Source organism: Lipotes vexillifer, unplaced genomic scaffold (assembly GCF_000442215.2).
Source record: "Lipotes vexillifer unplaced genomic scaffold, Lipotes_vexillifer_v1.1 scaffold999, whole genome shotgun sequence".
Lineage (NCBI taxonomy): Eukaryota > Metazoa > Chordata > Mammalia > Artiodactyla > Lipotidae > Lipotes > Lipotes vexillifer.
Window position 1 is genome coordinate 1,997,630 of NW_006774368.1, and position 14,787 is coordinate 2,012,416.

The 14,787-nt window shown below is 40.2% G+C and overlaps 1 protein-coding gene across 1 annotated transcript; it reads right to left on the minus strand.

The window, feature by feature from the left end:
- Positions 1–1,257: 1,257 nt before the first annotated feature.
- Positions 1,258–8,590, minus strand: COX17 (cytochrome c oxidase copper chaperone COX17). The gene is made up of 3 exons (XM_007449143.1): positions 8,421–8,590; positions 6,190–6,278; positions 1,258–1,372 (listed from the first exon to the last, which is right to left on the minus strand). The coding sequence occupies exons 1-2, from the start codon at positions 8,525–8,527 to the stop codon at positions 6,194–6,196; spliced, it is 192 nt and encodes a 63-aa protein (XP_007449205.1). The 5' UTR covers positions 8,528–8,590; the 3' UTR covers positions 1,258–1,372; positions 6,190–6,193.
- Positions 8,591–14,787: the final 6,197 nt, after the last annotated feature.

Genomic DNA, 14,787 nt, shown 5'->3' on the forward strand with positions numbered 1-14,787 from the left:
ATTTTAGTTCAGCTCTTTGTAAGAGGCAATTTTCCAATCGTGATACATGAACCCTACATATTCACTTATTTATGCTTCTCAGTGTCTTTTGTTGTTGAGATCTAAAACTCCATTTACCTGAAGACAGAATATGACCAATTGTCTCATTAGCTTACAAGCAGCTAATAGGACCACAGGGCTTGTATTACAAGATTTGTTTATACCACAGTCATCGCTCAGGATCCCGGGTGATTGGTTCCAGGACCCCTGTGGATACTGACATCTGCATTTGCTCAAGTCCCTTATATATTGATAAAATGGTGCTGTTATAACTTAAGCATATCCTCCTATATACTTTATCTCCTGATCACTTACAATACATAAATAAAATGTAAATGTTATGCAAATATTTGTAAATACAATGTAAACAGCTGTAAACACTATGTAAATAGTTGAAAAAGCAGCAAACTCAAGTTTTACTGGAATTCACCCACCCCCAACCCCCAATATTTTTGATCTAAGGTTGGTTGAATCCACAGATGAGGAACCCACAGGTATTCTTTTTTAAAAATGTCTTTATTGGAGTATAATTGCTTTACCATGGTGTGTTAGTTTCTGTTTTATAACAAAGAGAATCAGCTACACATATACATATATCCCCATATCTCCTCACTCTTGTGTCTCCCTCCCACCCTATCCCACCCCTCTACGTGGTCACAAAGCACCGAGCTGATCTCCCTGTGCTATGCAGCTGCTTCCCACTAGCTATCTATTTTGGTAGTATATATAAGTCCACGCCACTCTCTCACTTTGTCCCAGCTTACCCTTCCCCCTCCCCGTGTCCCCAGGTCCATTCTCTACATCTGCATCTTTATTCCCGTCCTGCCCCTAGGTTCTTCATAAACTTTTTTTTTTAAGATTCCATATATGTTAGCATACGGTATTTATTGTTCTCTTTCTGACTTACTTCACTCTGTATGACAGTCTCTAGGTCCATCCACCTCACTACAAATAACTCAATTTAGTTTCTTTTTATGGCTGAGTAATATTCCATTGTATATATGTGCCACATCTTCTTTATCCATTCATCTGTCAGTGGACACTTAGGCTGCTTCCATGTCCTGGCTATTGTAAATAGAACTGCAATGAACATTGTGGTACATAACTCTTTTTGAATTATGGCCACAGGTATTCTTTAAGAAAACTAAATACATAAACGCCATGTGAGGAACACAAAAAGAAACACACCTGAAGACTTTTGACCACGGATATTCTCCTTTTTTTTTTAATAAGTTATAAATACTTTAAAATTTATCAATGTTCATCAAAAAGCTCCCGAAGTTATTAAATCTTCTTCATTTTTCAGGAATTATTCATTCCCAGAGCAGACCACCTGCAGAAAAAGATGTATTTTAGAAAGTCAGGTTTCAAGCATCATGTCAGACCTATGGAGTCAGGGAATTAAGGTGCTAGAAATGAATGCCTCAGCTGAGGACTATTAACTAACTGCCACAATTATTCTAAACCAGTCATGAAATAAAAGATCCACATTTTAAAATTCTAGTTCTGTTTAAATAAAAATATCACGGAAACTGTTCAATCCATTACAAGGTTTAACCTTTAAAGTCTTTGTTGAAGGGAAAACTATACATTTACTTATTTTCTCAAAAACATCTTCCACAAAAGACTAAGGGAGTTTACTTTTGCAGTTACTAAAGAGAAGAGACCTGTAGCCTCCTCCGTTCTGACTCAAGTGTTTGGCAAAGATCCATGAAGTGGAAGGCAGAAGGTCAGCTCTGTACACAGGCATCTCCTGTGGAAAGTTACTCAATCCCAAGGGCAAAGTAAGGGTAACACTTCTGAAATGAATTTGGAAAGATCAAAAAGGGAGAGCAGCAGAGGACGGGGTTGCTGGTGTACCAGGCTTCTCTCCAGACAGCTGGCAGCCACGCCACCCCCACCCCCATCCCCCATCCCAGAAGACAGGAACAATGCTATAAAGGTAACTGAGTAATTTGGGCTAGCCAACTCTTCAAGTCTAATTCAAGCGCTTCCCTCCCCTAGCTGTTCCCTGCATTTGGTTTAGAAAAGAAGATAAGCCTTAACAACAACATAAATATATAAACTCTCTCTTTTCTAAGGCTCAAAGGAAGAATACACTTAAAGATAAGCAGAAATGAAGCCACTCAACATTTCAAGAGATAGCAGTCTATATAGCATTGCTACCGCTTTTGTTACCGGCTACTATACATCAGGAGGGGCTACCCACTGAAAGCCTCTGGGTACAAAGTCCTTGACAGAAGAGACCCTGTGTCTTCTCATCTTGGCATTTTCTAGAGTTTTAAACAATAGATATCTATTGAATGAATAGCAGAAATGACCCTTTTTCTTGACTCTCAGGATCATATTTTCATACATCATCAGTTGTCTCTGTGTGCGTTTTGTGTGTGTGAACTATTAAGTTCTGTTAAGCTTAATAAATACTGAGTATCACCATTACTCAGTGCCGGTCCTTTAATTTCTTTCAATGATTTTAGCCCCCGAGCTGGATTCTCTAGGTTCCTCCTAGCTCCTAAAGGCAGAAAGATACCAGCTCTTTCAGTAAAAGAAGCAGTCAAAAGATAGAAGTGACTAGAATCACCACCATCACACCCTGTTATTCCTTAGGAGTAGTTTTCAAGTCTCTGCCTTTGCTGCTATTAAATCTTTAGACAATTTATATTTATTTATACCATCCCTACTACATCTTCAGCTTAAGCCAGTGGTTCTTAAAGAGGGGGACATTTGAAAATTATCTAGGAGCTTCTGAGTCAACTGGTACAGTTCAGGGCTCAGGCTTGTGAATTTTGGAAAACATTCCTCGGGTGATTATAAAGGTACACTTACTTTCATACTAAGTCCAATTTACTGGATTCAAGGTACAATTAAGATCTATCTTATTTAGAAAATAACATTAAAATCTACAAAGGTTTTTGAATTAAGGAAGTTTCATGATCATTACTGGGAAGATCTAAGGTCGCAAAATATTTTTCCTTTGAAGCTATCCTCGGAAAAATGTGGTCTAATAGTCTTAAGAGATACCAATTTAGTTAAGTTTATCTTATAACAGTGCAGACAGTAGCACTGGATTTTACCCTACAGTCACTGACCTGGTTTCTGAGTTATATACACCTATGCATTTCAACAACATGTCTTTGTAATTAGCATTCAAAATAAAGTTTTAGGATTGAAGTTCAAGACTATGTGTAATCCTAAAAATGAATATGTTGGAATAAAATCTCATTAAGTGCAAGGAGTGAAGTATAAAGTGCTTGAGATTTGGAGAGTACAAAAGACCTAGATTCTAGTTTGAATGCCACCACCTATCCACTCTTAACTTCAGAAAGTCTTTTTTTGACTTCACTGTCCTTCCATTTCCCCATGGGGGCCAGGGAAATAGGACACCTGGGACCAATGTAGATCCAAACACATGTTCTTCCTCCAAAAGTAGTATTATGCTGAAAATTTAAAAATGGTTATTTTCAATTCTTGGAAAGGCCCTATGTGGATTCAGATTCTTCTTTTTGTAATCAGGACATATATTAAACAGACCTCAATAGAATGTCTGCTATCCATGACTCCCAAGATATGGCTTCTGTTCTGGTTTCTCTTTGACAGTTTACAAAGCCTATTCACACATATATCATTTAATCATCATAATGACTCTAATGAAGCAGTTTGGTCATGTACTGTTCTCTCTCCTTTACACATGAGAAAACTAAGGTTCAGAAAGTTAAGGACTTGCCCAAGATCATACAATCAGTTAAACATCAGGTCTTCTAAGTCCAAAGCTCTTGCATTTTCTTTTATACACAAATGAAGTACACAGGAATCACTCTTACTCTCTGTCCCAATAACATAGAAAACCATGATATCTTCTGGTCCTCGTGAATATATGCTTGTTATAGCAATAATTGTATCACCTGTGAGGTCCACATGAAGTCCAAGAGACTTCTGATGCTCCTAAAAATTAGCATTTAAAAAAATCACCCTTTTTGTCAAGGCAGGCTTAACCCTAATCAACAGCTAACAAAACTGACTAGGAAGAAAGTTAGATTAGGAACAAGGAAATCATGTACAAATGTTGAGATTTCATGTCTTTGAAATAATCAATAGTTACACTTTTTAAGAACCGCTCCCCACAACCATATCTACTTATTCTACAAAATGATTCACCATGGGATTTCTTTAAATAACCATCTAATCTTAAAGGCACTTAAGTATATCTTGTATACACAGATATCATGCCATGTGTAAAATCACAAAATATATTATGGTTCTCTTTTTATAAATGAAAAAAGTGAAATCCAGACAGGATTAATGTCTTGATGAATATAGATGTAACTAAAGTAAAACACATGCTAAGCTACAGAACAGGAGAACCAAAGTTAAGCCTCAGGACTTCCAGCCTAGACTGTTTTCCACTACACAGTGATACTTCTTATCAGCTGGGGACAGGTTCCTTATCCCTCCTTTTTCACAGCTCAGTGAGGAAGACTGGCCACATGTAAAATTCCAAAGAGGCAGGAAAGAGGTGAAAGGGAAAGAAGCCAGGCTCTCTATTACTCCTACATTGGTATGTAGCTTTCGCGTTATCTCTCAACTATTATTAAGTTATAAGTGGTGGTGTGGTGTGGATCTTACGGGGGAGTAAGAGCACCAAGCAGAGGGAGCCTCTGGAGACAGAGATTCCAGTTCTGACCCTGCCTATAAGAAGTCACTTCAGGGCTTCCCTGGTGGTGCAGTGGTTGAGAGTCTGCCTGCCGATGCAGGGGACATGGGTTCGTGCCCCGGTCCGGGAAGATCCCACATGCCGCGGAGCAGCTGGGCCCGTGACCCATGGGCGCTGAGCCTGCGCGTCTGGAGAAGAAGTCACTTCATATCTATAGGCGTTAGTTTCCTCATTTATTGATTTAACAATCCTCTATTGAGCACCTACTATGTGCCAGGCACTGTTACTGGTCCTGGAGGTATGCCAGTGAGTAAACAGAAAATTTCTGTCTCAGAACTTACATTCTAATTGAAGTAAAGCAATTCAGATGATAAATAAATACAAAATATGCAGGCAATGGTGTAGCCTAGCCACTAGCCATATGTGGCTATTAAAATAAAAAAACAAACATACAAAAAATTCAGTTCCTCAGCTTTACTAGCCACATATCAAGGGCTCCACAGCCACATATGGCTAGTGGCTACCATACTGTAGAGTGCAGGCACAGAACGTTTTCATTATCACAGAAAGTTCTACTGGACAGTGCCAGGATAGAGTGGGGATAGATGGGGAACGGATGCTATTTTAGATGGAATGTTGAGGGAAAGCCTCTCCAATTAGGAGGCTTGAAAACAGATCTGAAAAGAGATTTGAAGTGAGGGAGAAAACACATCTGAAAAGAGATCTGAAGTGAGGGGGTAAGTCAAGTTGCTATCTGAAGGAAGAAGTTCCAAACAAAAGGAGATAATTTATTTGTGGTATTGTATACACATCACTTAAGGTCCCTTTCAGCATTAAAATTTGAATTCAAAGTTCTTCAAAAAATGGTCTGAGGTTTTAGTTTTATTAGAATAAAGCATGGTACAAAAGAAACTGCAACAATTCCATTTCTGTTGTGCAGAAAGCAATGCTTCCATGTGCTGCCTACTCCGTATTTAAAAAAACTTCCTAAAAACTCACAAGATTAGAAACAAAAAATAGAGAACATTTGCCTTTTAAGTCAGACAACTGAATATTTTGAATTTCCTAAGCCGTGATTCCTCTGTCTCTAACATAACGCTAAAGGCTTTTGCCAAGCCCTTTCTTGAAAGCTTAATTCTCCCCTTCCCAAATCCACCAAACACCTCTAATTTTTTTTTTTTTTTCGTCTGCACCATGCATCATGCAGGATCCCTACCAACCAGAGATCAAACCCAGGTCCCCTGCAGTGGAAGCGTGGAGTCTTAACCACCAGACAGCCAGGGAAGTCCCACCCCTCTCAATTTATTAGCATCATTTACTCCGTACACTAGAAACTGAGACGTTATCTTTCCAGTGATACTTAGGCATGTTAGATTAACCAGGTGAACTACCTTTCAGACAGAATGCTGCCCAATGATCGCTAAATCTGTAAAGCAATACACAAATTTGAAGCAATCAGCCTATGTATTACCTTCCCAATAAGACAGTAGCATGCTCACCATTTCATATCTTAAATCCCAGGGCTTTCATGCATTCCTTGTGGGCCTCAATTAGGGGTCCACAGTTCTCTTCTCCTTTCTCAATGATGCTATAAAACAAAATGTACTTGTTATCTAAGTAGGCACTAAGCACATTAGTGGTAAATAAGCATGCAAGATAGTGATGGGGAGTGAGGCCGAACATGGATCTCACTGAATACAACTGGAGTTTTAAAAAATGCTATTATACCAAATGGCTTTGTTTTATTGGCTCTTGTGACACTTCCTTGCCCATGAAAATGTCCCACAGATAACTAGTTTTGGGGGGGCACGGAGGAATCTGATTAGAAGAAATAATTATGCATATTAAATATTGCCTCTAGACAATATCCAAGGAATAATACCGCTCTATAATGAAATAAACTGAATAAAAAGTTAATGTTAAATGGACAGAAAGAAGAGCTTAATTTTTTGCCTGTCCCAGAGGAATTAAATTTTTGATTCTGCTCTACATTCAAATACACCTAAGTAAATCTACTTCTAACCACAAGACACCCAACACAAAGAGCAAAAAACATTTGGCTGCCAAGAGCAGCCTGATGAGCCCCACTCATGATGATCAAAGAACTTCTTACTTGTAAAATTCACAAAGGAAAGACTAGGACCACACAGCTTTATTTCTAAGGGCCTGAAAATGTAATTTTAGCACAGAATCAAGTTAAGCCAAATTCAACTACAAAAAAAAATTGACTCCTGACTCTAGATATTTCGGGAGAAGCCATAGTGGTCAGAGATAATTGATGCAGAAGTAATTTAAAGAAAGGTAGGTTCTCCTTCCTTCTAAATCCTACATATCCTTCAATAACTTTAAGGACTGTCTGCTCGGGATAGCAAGCTCCTTATGAAACTAATAGCTAGCTCTCCCTGACCGTTTACTGAATGCTGTAAATACTGTGCTAGGCACTTGATGTGGCTTATAGCACAGTAATCCTGGAGGCAGATACTTTTATTAGGCCCATTTTACAGATATGAGGCAGATATGTTAAATAATTTGCTCAAGGTCACAAAGCTGGTTTGGTGGACCAGAATTCAAACCCTGACACTGGATCCCAGACTCTTAATCATCATACAATAATATCTGAAGGTTCAATAAGTACTTAAAGTGTGTAAGTATTGTTACCGATCATAGGCAGTCTTTCAATTCTCCCTTCACAGTATTATTTACAAAGTACTGAGTATTAATAAAAAGCACTGCGCTTCTACAACTTTATTCCCGCTCTATGCCACTTATGATCTCTTTACTTTCTATGTGAGGACAAAAAGGGGCTGGAGGGAGAGGTGTACATTCACATTATCTGAAGATTTCTTCTGAGATTTGTTCCACAATAGAGGCTGTATACCAGCGGTCCCCAACCTTTTTGGCACCAGGAGCCAGTTTTGTGGAAGACAATTTTTCCACAGCGTCGAGGGGGGGATAGCTGTTAGTTCAAGCTGTAATGTGAGTGACAGGGGAATGATTCAGGCTGTAATGAGAGCAATGGGGAGCTGGGGAGCGGCAGATGAAGCTTCACTCGCCCGTTGGCCCGTAGCTCATGGGTCGCTGTGCAGCCCGGTTGGGGGCCCTTGCTGTATACAATAGCTGTATACAATAAGAACAAACAAAACCTTTTGCGGGTTGATGGTACTGTAGATGTACTATTCTCAACACTATAATGTCATCTATGTCATAGCCTGGTTGATTTTTAAATCATCTAAAAGGGGTGGGGTTAAGGGGATCTTCCCTACTGTTAAGAAACGTACCCTGTCCTGCGTCCTACTATGTCTAAATTTTGGGAGAAATTACCAGAAAACTTACTCTTTGATACTGCCAAACCTGGTACAGCTATCATTAACTTTAATGCTCCATTAACTTTAAGCTCCTTTAAATCAAGCAGCATCTTTACCCGTTTCTACGTCTTCGGACCTAAGGCAGTGCTTGACCTATAACAGATGCTGAGAAACCTTTGCAGTAAAGAACGAACGGACGAAGCAAGCCCGGGTCAATCCGATCTCTCTCCAATCCCTTCATGTTTCCCCAGCCTGAGCTACAGGCTCAGTCTACAGACAGCTGACTGCGAACCCTACAGGGCTCTACAACCCTCAAGAGCGCCGCACGACAAAGCGAGGGCCACGACCAGCTCCACGCGGCGCAGAAGCGCCCGAACGCAGCGCGCGGAGCCTGCCGGCCGCCCCCTCCCTGACTGCGCACTGACCACGCATCGCGCGCCTTCTTGGTCTCCGGGCAGGCGCAGCAGGGCTTCAGAGGCTTCTTCTCCTGCGACTCAGATGGGGCAGGGCTTGCGGCCGCCAGACCCGGCATTTTTCGCGCCAAAAGCAGCAACTAGTACAGACACCCTAAACTCTTCAGCCTCCGCAAACGCCGCCGATTAGCTCTCAATCACTTCCGGCAGTCGCTGTGAAAAGAACAGGAAGTCCTACCTCCCTCTGACAATTGGGGGTGAGGGAAAGGAGAAGGGATAAAAAGGGAAAAGAAGGCGCGTGCGCAGAAGAGGCAAAAGGAAGCCATTCACGCGAGAGCGCCTCTTCGGCGCAGGCGCAGAGAGGCGAGATGAAAGTGCTGAGAGTTTGTAAATCGACTTGGGGAGGGCCCACAAAGGATGAAAGTAGTAAGGTTACTCAGAGATATCTCAGCCCTACACCCACCACGAATGTCGAAAACCGAAGCCCGAGAAGGTGAAATGACTTGTCCACGCCAAACAAGAGAAACCACTAGCGAAAGCCAGTTCCTCTTGAATATCAGATTAGTTCCCAGTATTTTATGCTCAGCATTATCTGCCTTTTTATTGTCCTCTCCACCCCCCTTCAAGTTGAACAATCCAATTCACAAGTTTTGAAGAAAAAAAAATTCCTCTGCTACTCATACCTCACCCCACACGCTTTAAATCCTTAGCTAGTTGGTATTTATAGCTCCCTCTCCAACTGATTTGATTTCAGTTTGAATTGTCCAGTCACAGGGCAAATATACCAGTTAGAAAAATGCTTTTTCCTTGTCATTTCTCAAATTCAGTTAACACCTATCTACCTAAGTAGATAAGTAAACTGGTGCCTACGTTATTTGCAATATAATGCCCATAACCATTGCGTTTTTTTCTGCAGAGAATTGTTGGAGAAAGAATGAACTTATTTTTTAAAGCAGGACTTCCAGGCGTTCGTAAAATAGCTGCCTAGGGATAGATATTTTGGGTAATCAAACTTTCAGTATCACCTAACCGAGGTTTGTTTCTGTATTTCAGAGATTTAGCTCAGGGAATCCTGAGGTGTGTCTGTGAACTGGTGCCGTGTAGGAGTAATTTCTATGTGTGTATTTTCGAAGATACTAAGACCATCCCCATTTCGTCATCTAAAAACTACTAATTAGCATGATTTTTACTTCATTCAGCATTGATATGTTTAATAATACAACATCCTGCCGTTACATTCTCCTGAAGTCACCCTTATCCACTATTCTTTTAACTAGCTGTTCACTTATCTTGCTACTCAAAGAGTGCTTCTTGAACTGGCAACGTCGACATCGCTTGGAAATGTAGTATACTATAAACACAGTTCAACAAATCAATGGGGAAAAGAAAATAAACTGGAAAAAATTAAATTCCACATCTAGATGTGAAAGGACAAACTAAGAAATTAATAGAAGATAGTAGAGGAGATTATCTTTATACCAAGGGGTGTGGAACAACCTGTTTGACGACATTTCAAAAGAACAAATTGTAAGTAAAAAAACTGATGAAGTTAATTACATGAAAATAAAGGTTTGAGGATTTACAAAGGACATGCTAAATTATTTAAACTGTTACCCATACCTGCCCCTAAGAGCTAAAGGATCCTTACCTTGATTTATCTCTTTGCTTATTTCAAAGCACCTGGTATTTGTCAAAGATGTTTTACAGCTGTGCTTCCAAGGAACGTGCAGTGGTCAACCAACCTGAACCGGCTCTGACTTCACCACAGAAATGTTTCTGCGCAGGTGAAATCTGGCAGTGTCCAAAAGTTACCTTTGCTTCATTACTATGCTAAAATCTCCACCCAGGGGGGAAACTTGCACTTTGCTAGGCACAATCCATGCAGTGTGCAAAGAAGTGTGGAAGACTACACGTGCCCCAGTTGCCCCTGAAAATCTCCCCCCATTTCCTAGAGCCTTGATTATGTCCCTGCCTCCTAACCACTTAAAATTCCTTTACTCCCCTCCCCTGGGGGAGAAGGTATATTTAGAGCACAAGCTCTCCACCATTCCTTGATCAATGAATAAAGTTTTTGCCCTGCTATACCAAACCCGGGTTCATTTGATTGGCATTTGCACCTCCAGGCAAAGGACTGAGGGGTCACCGACCTGTTGGGGATCTGTAACAAAATAAGGAGGCCATTAGACTGATGTGGCGCTAATGCCATGGCGACCTACATAAGCAAACCAAAATTTAAGCCTATAAATGCCTCAAGGTTAAAAAATCAAAATGCTAAAGGCAACCAATCACAAGCAGCTAACTAGGCTTTAAGCTGTAGCCAGTCAATAATTAATTTCCTTACTTTTCTTCCACCTTTTTTCTATAAAACCTCTCCCAGAGCTCCTGTTGGTGAAGCTTCTGGTTTGGCGCTTCCTGATTGGAATCAATTTTTCCTCAATTAAACTCTTAAAAATTTTAATATGCCTCAGTGTCTTTTAACAAACACTGTAGACAAAGTTAACAAATAGATGACGAACTGGTAAAAGATATTTGAAATATCCAAATCCAACATGGGATTAATGTCTAGAATACTTATGGAATTTAGTAACAATAAGAGAACAGCAACCTCAATAGAAAAATGGAGAAGAGATATGAACAGACAATATATAGAAGCAAAAATACTCAAGCAAATTTTTTTGTTTGTTTCTCTGCCTACTTAACACAGGAGAATATGTAGAATATGTAGAAGAGAAAATCCAAGGTCAGCACTCACAAAAAGGGCTGTTCCAAGAGTACTAATCCTAAAAATGGAAAATAAAACAACAGTGAGGTATCACTTTACACCTATTAGACTGAAATTAGATTAGTACTTGGATAATGCCAAGTACTGATGAGTATGCAGGAATCCTTGGGAATGGAGACTTCCAAAAGGGTCCTGCCATTTTGGAAGGCAGTTAGGCAGTATCCAGTTAATTTAAGAATAGGTGCATATCCTATGACTCAGCAGTTCTATTCCTGGATCTATATTCCAAAGAACTTCCCAGCAAGTCCTTAAGGGAACATGTTATGGGGATCATTGTCACAGCATATTTATGTAGCAGGGAACTGGAGGCAATCTGGGCATTCATCACTGGGGAGGTAGATAGGGAAATGTGGAGTACAGGGTCTGAACTAGAAGAAATTGACAACATACCCACATAGTAAAATGCACACATTTTAAAAATAGCATGGGTAGTGGAAAAAAAGTCAGAAAGAGAATAGATACATAGCCCAGTACTATTTGCATATATTTAAAGAAGGTATGCAAAAACAAAAATATGTGTATGAACACATGTGTGAAATGATTTGCTTATTTAAACGGAAGGGTTGCCTACAAGGAGAGGCAAGTGGGGGCAGAGAATAAAGATAAATGCAACTAAAGTACACTTGCAGGGACCAGTGATGATCATGTGTCATGCACAGAGGAGGACAATTAAGTCCTGCACCTGAAGACCAAGGACAACTATGCTGGTTGCATCCTGCTCTGTGCAGTTTCGAAAACACTGCTTTATGGGGTAGAAATGGAATTTAATTATTTTAATGTCCTCTTTCACTACACTTTTAGGTGGTGTGGAACAAAGAGACTACACGTTGAGGTGGTGTGGAAAACTTTATTCTAAGGGTTAAGCCACTTCTTGCTTCTAAGTAAAAACAATCATTTTGTCATAAAGAGGTATTGTGACTTTCTAGAAGATGTGTGGTCATTTTGTCATACTCATTTTGGGCTCCCAACAGTAGTTAGCACATGAGACACAGCATTAACTGCTTTTTACTCAGACAAATTATTCCCCCAAAGCTTTATTTTGCCCTGTTGCTGCCAAGAATCTAGAAGCACTTTTTTCCACAGAAAGATCTCCCTTAAACAAGCAGAGAAACAAACAAAAACAAATATAAAAGAAAATGTTTTGGACTGATTTTCCCTTTTAGTACTGTCCAGTAATTCATATTGGCACTAATAATTCTTTTTTTCATCACTTTAAAAAATATTTATTTATTTTGGCTGTGCTGGGTCTTAGCTGCAGTGTGTGGGATCTTTGTTGCGGCATGCAGGATCTTCAGTTGCGGCATGCATGCGGAATCTAGTTCCCCAACCAGGGATCCAACCCAGGCCCCCTGCATTGGGAGCGTGGAGTCTTACCCACTGGACCACCAGGGAAGTCCCTGGCACTGATAATTCTTCACAGAGAACCCAGATTTTTTAGAATGTGCTCACTTAGAATGAATAATCAGTTGAAATGACAACATAATCTTCAACTACAATACCTTCCATATATGTAGGACTGTTGAGTTGTGAACCATCATTTAATCTTCACAGTAGTTGTGAAAACAAGCAGGGACCCTTTGGGGCCCGCCCAGGTACAAAAGCCTTTCTAGGTCCCTTGTTTCTTGTTTATAGGAAAAAGGCTTCAGCCTCCTAGACTTTCCCTGAGTCCCAAAGTACAGATTCAGATAGTTAGTGATTAGAACAATAGGGGCACAAGACTCGTAGTTCCTCCTAAAAGGATATACCGAAGAACCTGATACAGATCTGAGTCCCATTACAGGAACCAAGGCCCCCACCCAGGTGGAGGATGGTAACTTCAGCCTGAGCACAAGCACAGGGGACCCCAGACTGGTTGGAACCAGAAGGCTGATGATTAAGATTCTTGGAACACCACCTTGTTACCTCACCACCAACCAATCTGAAGAGTCACACACCCTGTGGCTCTCCCCGCAAATTTGCATTTAAAAACTCTTCCCTGAAACCCATGGGGGAGTTCAGGTCTTTTGAGCATGAGCTGCTCATTCTCTTTGCTTGGCCCTTGTAATAAACATTTCTCTGCTCCAAACTCCAATGTTTCAGTTTGTTTGGCCTCACTGTACATCCGGCACATGAACTTGGGTTCAATAACAGGTGAATGTGTTATCTACATTTATAGCTGAGAATATTGAGGTTCATAGATGGACATGATTTGTTCAAGGTCACATAACTGGTAAGTGACAGTCCTGAGTCTCCACATCTTCTCCCTCTAAGGTCTATGGTCTATCTACTATCTCACTTAATTAGTCTAAATGAAAGGTGAATATTATTTTAAAATTAATCATTGCTCTGTATTGGGCAACTGAACTTCTGTTTCTACGAAATGAAGAAATGAGAACTATCCAAGAGAGTTTATGGAGTTAAGAGAATTGTGATAAACTGTAGACGCAGATTATAGACCAAAAAACTGAAACAGCCTTTCTGCAACTGAGAAAGGATTTTTCTTGCCCATTGTCCTTCCCTGCTTCAGTGAAGAAAGAATACTTGCAGTGAGCACACTCTGCGACTTTCTCAGGGTAAGCTAGTATTGGCAGGCCTTGCCCCACCCACACTTCCTTTAACTTGCTGTATTCAAGATATAAACAAGCCCTTGTTTTCCTCCCTGAGCACTGTGGGTCTTAAACTCTTTTCAACAAGCACTTCTTTGGGACATAATATTCTCCTGCCCTCGAATAAAAGACCAAAGAATACTCCTTTCCAAAGTGAAATAGTCATTTATATCCAGCCTCTTGTTTCAGAATGGTACAGCTAACCCACACACACGGGTTATTTTTTCTTCTGCCTTTTAATTTATGAATAAGTAAGTGTTCAGATCAATTATTGATCTTTACATTAACATCATGCTTTACTTTTCTTACCCAGCCTAAATGCCTTTAGACTTATGGGATGGCCTTAGTTAAAGAAAAAGGAGTATAAAATATTATAATTTAATGTTTCCCATTCTACCCCAGGAAAAAATCTCAATAACTCACTTCCCCCAAGAAAAACACAGCAGTTTGAGAGACCTGTAATTAGAGATTAAATTTGGAGTAGGTAGCTTGTGGAGACTAAATAATGAAAGATTGGATTCAACCTGCTGTTTACGGAGGCAACTCGGAGGTTAGTTTGTATCAAGTTCTCACTTCCCAATTCCAATTTTAACCAGCAATACTTTACTTTTAAGCCTCTGGCACTCTTTGCTGTTGCTATAATTGCTAAATTTGTAGGCAGCAAGAGTTGCAATCGTGACTGTAATGGACTTTTTCATAGTATAGTGAATCTGTTACTGTATGGTACTATGGGGACACATACCATAGTACCATAGCTACAGGTGGTACCAAGCAGGCATTCTGTGGATGGGATGACAGTCCTGGTGATGTAACAAGAAACAACTAAGGAAATACTTTCTAAAATCTCTCCATGATAAAGGTATTCTTAGCCATTTTTCATGCCTAACTAACCCCAGGTATGGAGACTTTATCACGGGTGGATAGTTGAAGTTGGTAGAGGAGTGACACCATATGCTGAGAGAGAAGAATTACAAGGCTTGAATTCTCACTTGTCTAGTTAGCAGGTTCAGCA

Excerpts from the sequence above, each read along its gene's own strand:
- COX17 (XM_007449143.1), bottom strand. The coding sequence starts at position 8,527 with ATGCCGGGTCTGGCGGCCGCAAGCCCTGCCCCATCTGAGTCGCAGGAG. Across the intron at positions 6,279-8,420 it reads AAGAAGGCGCGCGATGCGTG|CATCATTGAGAAAGGAGAAG; the intron begins GTCAGTGCGCAG and ends TTTGTTTTATAG.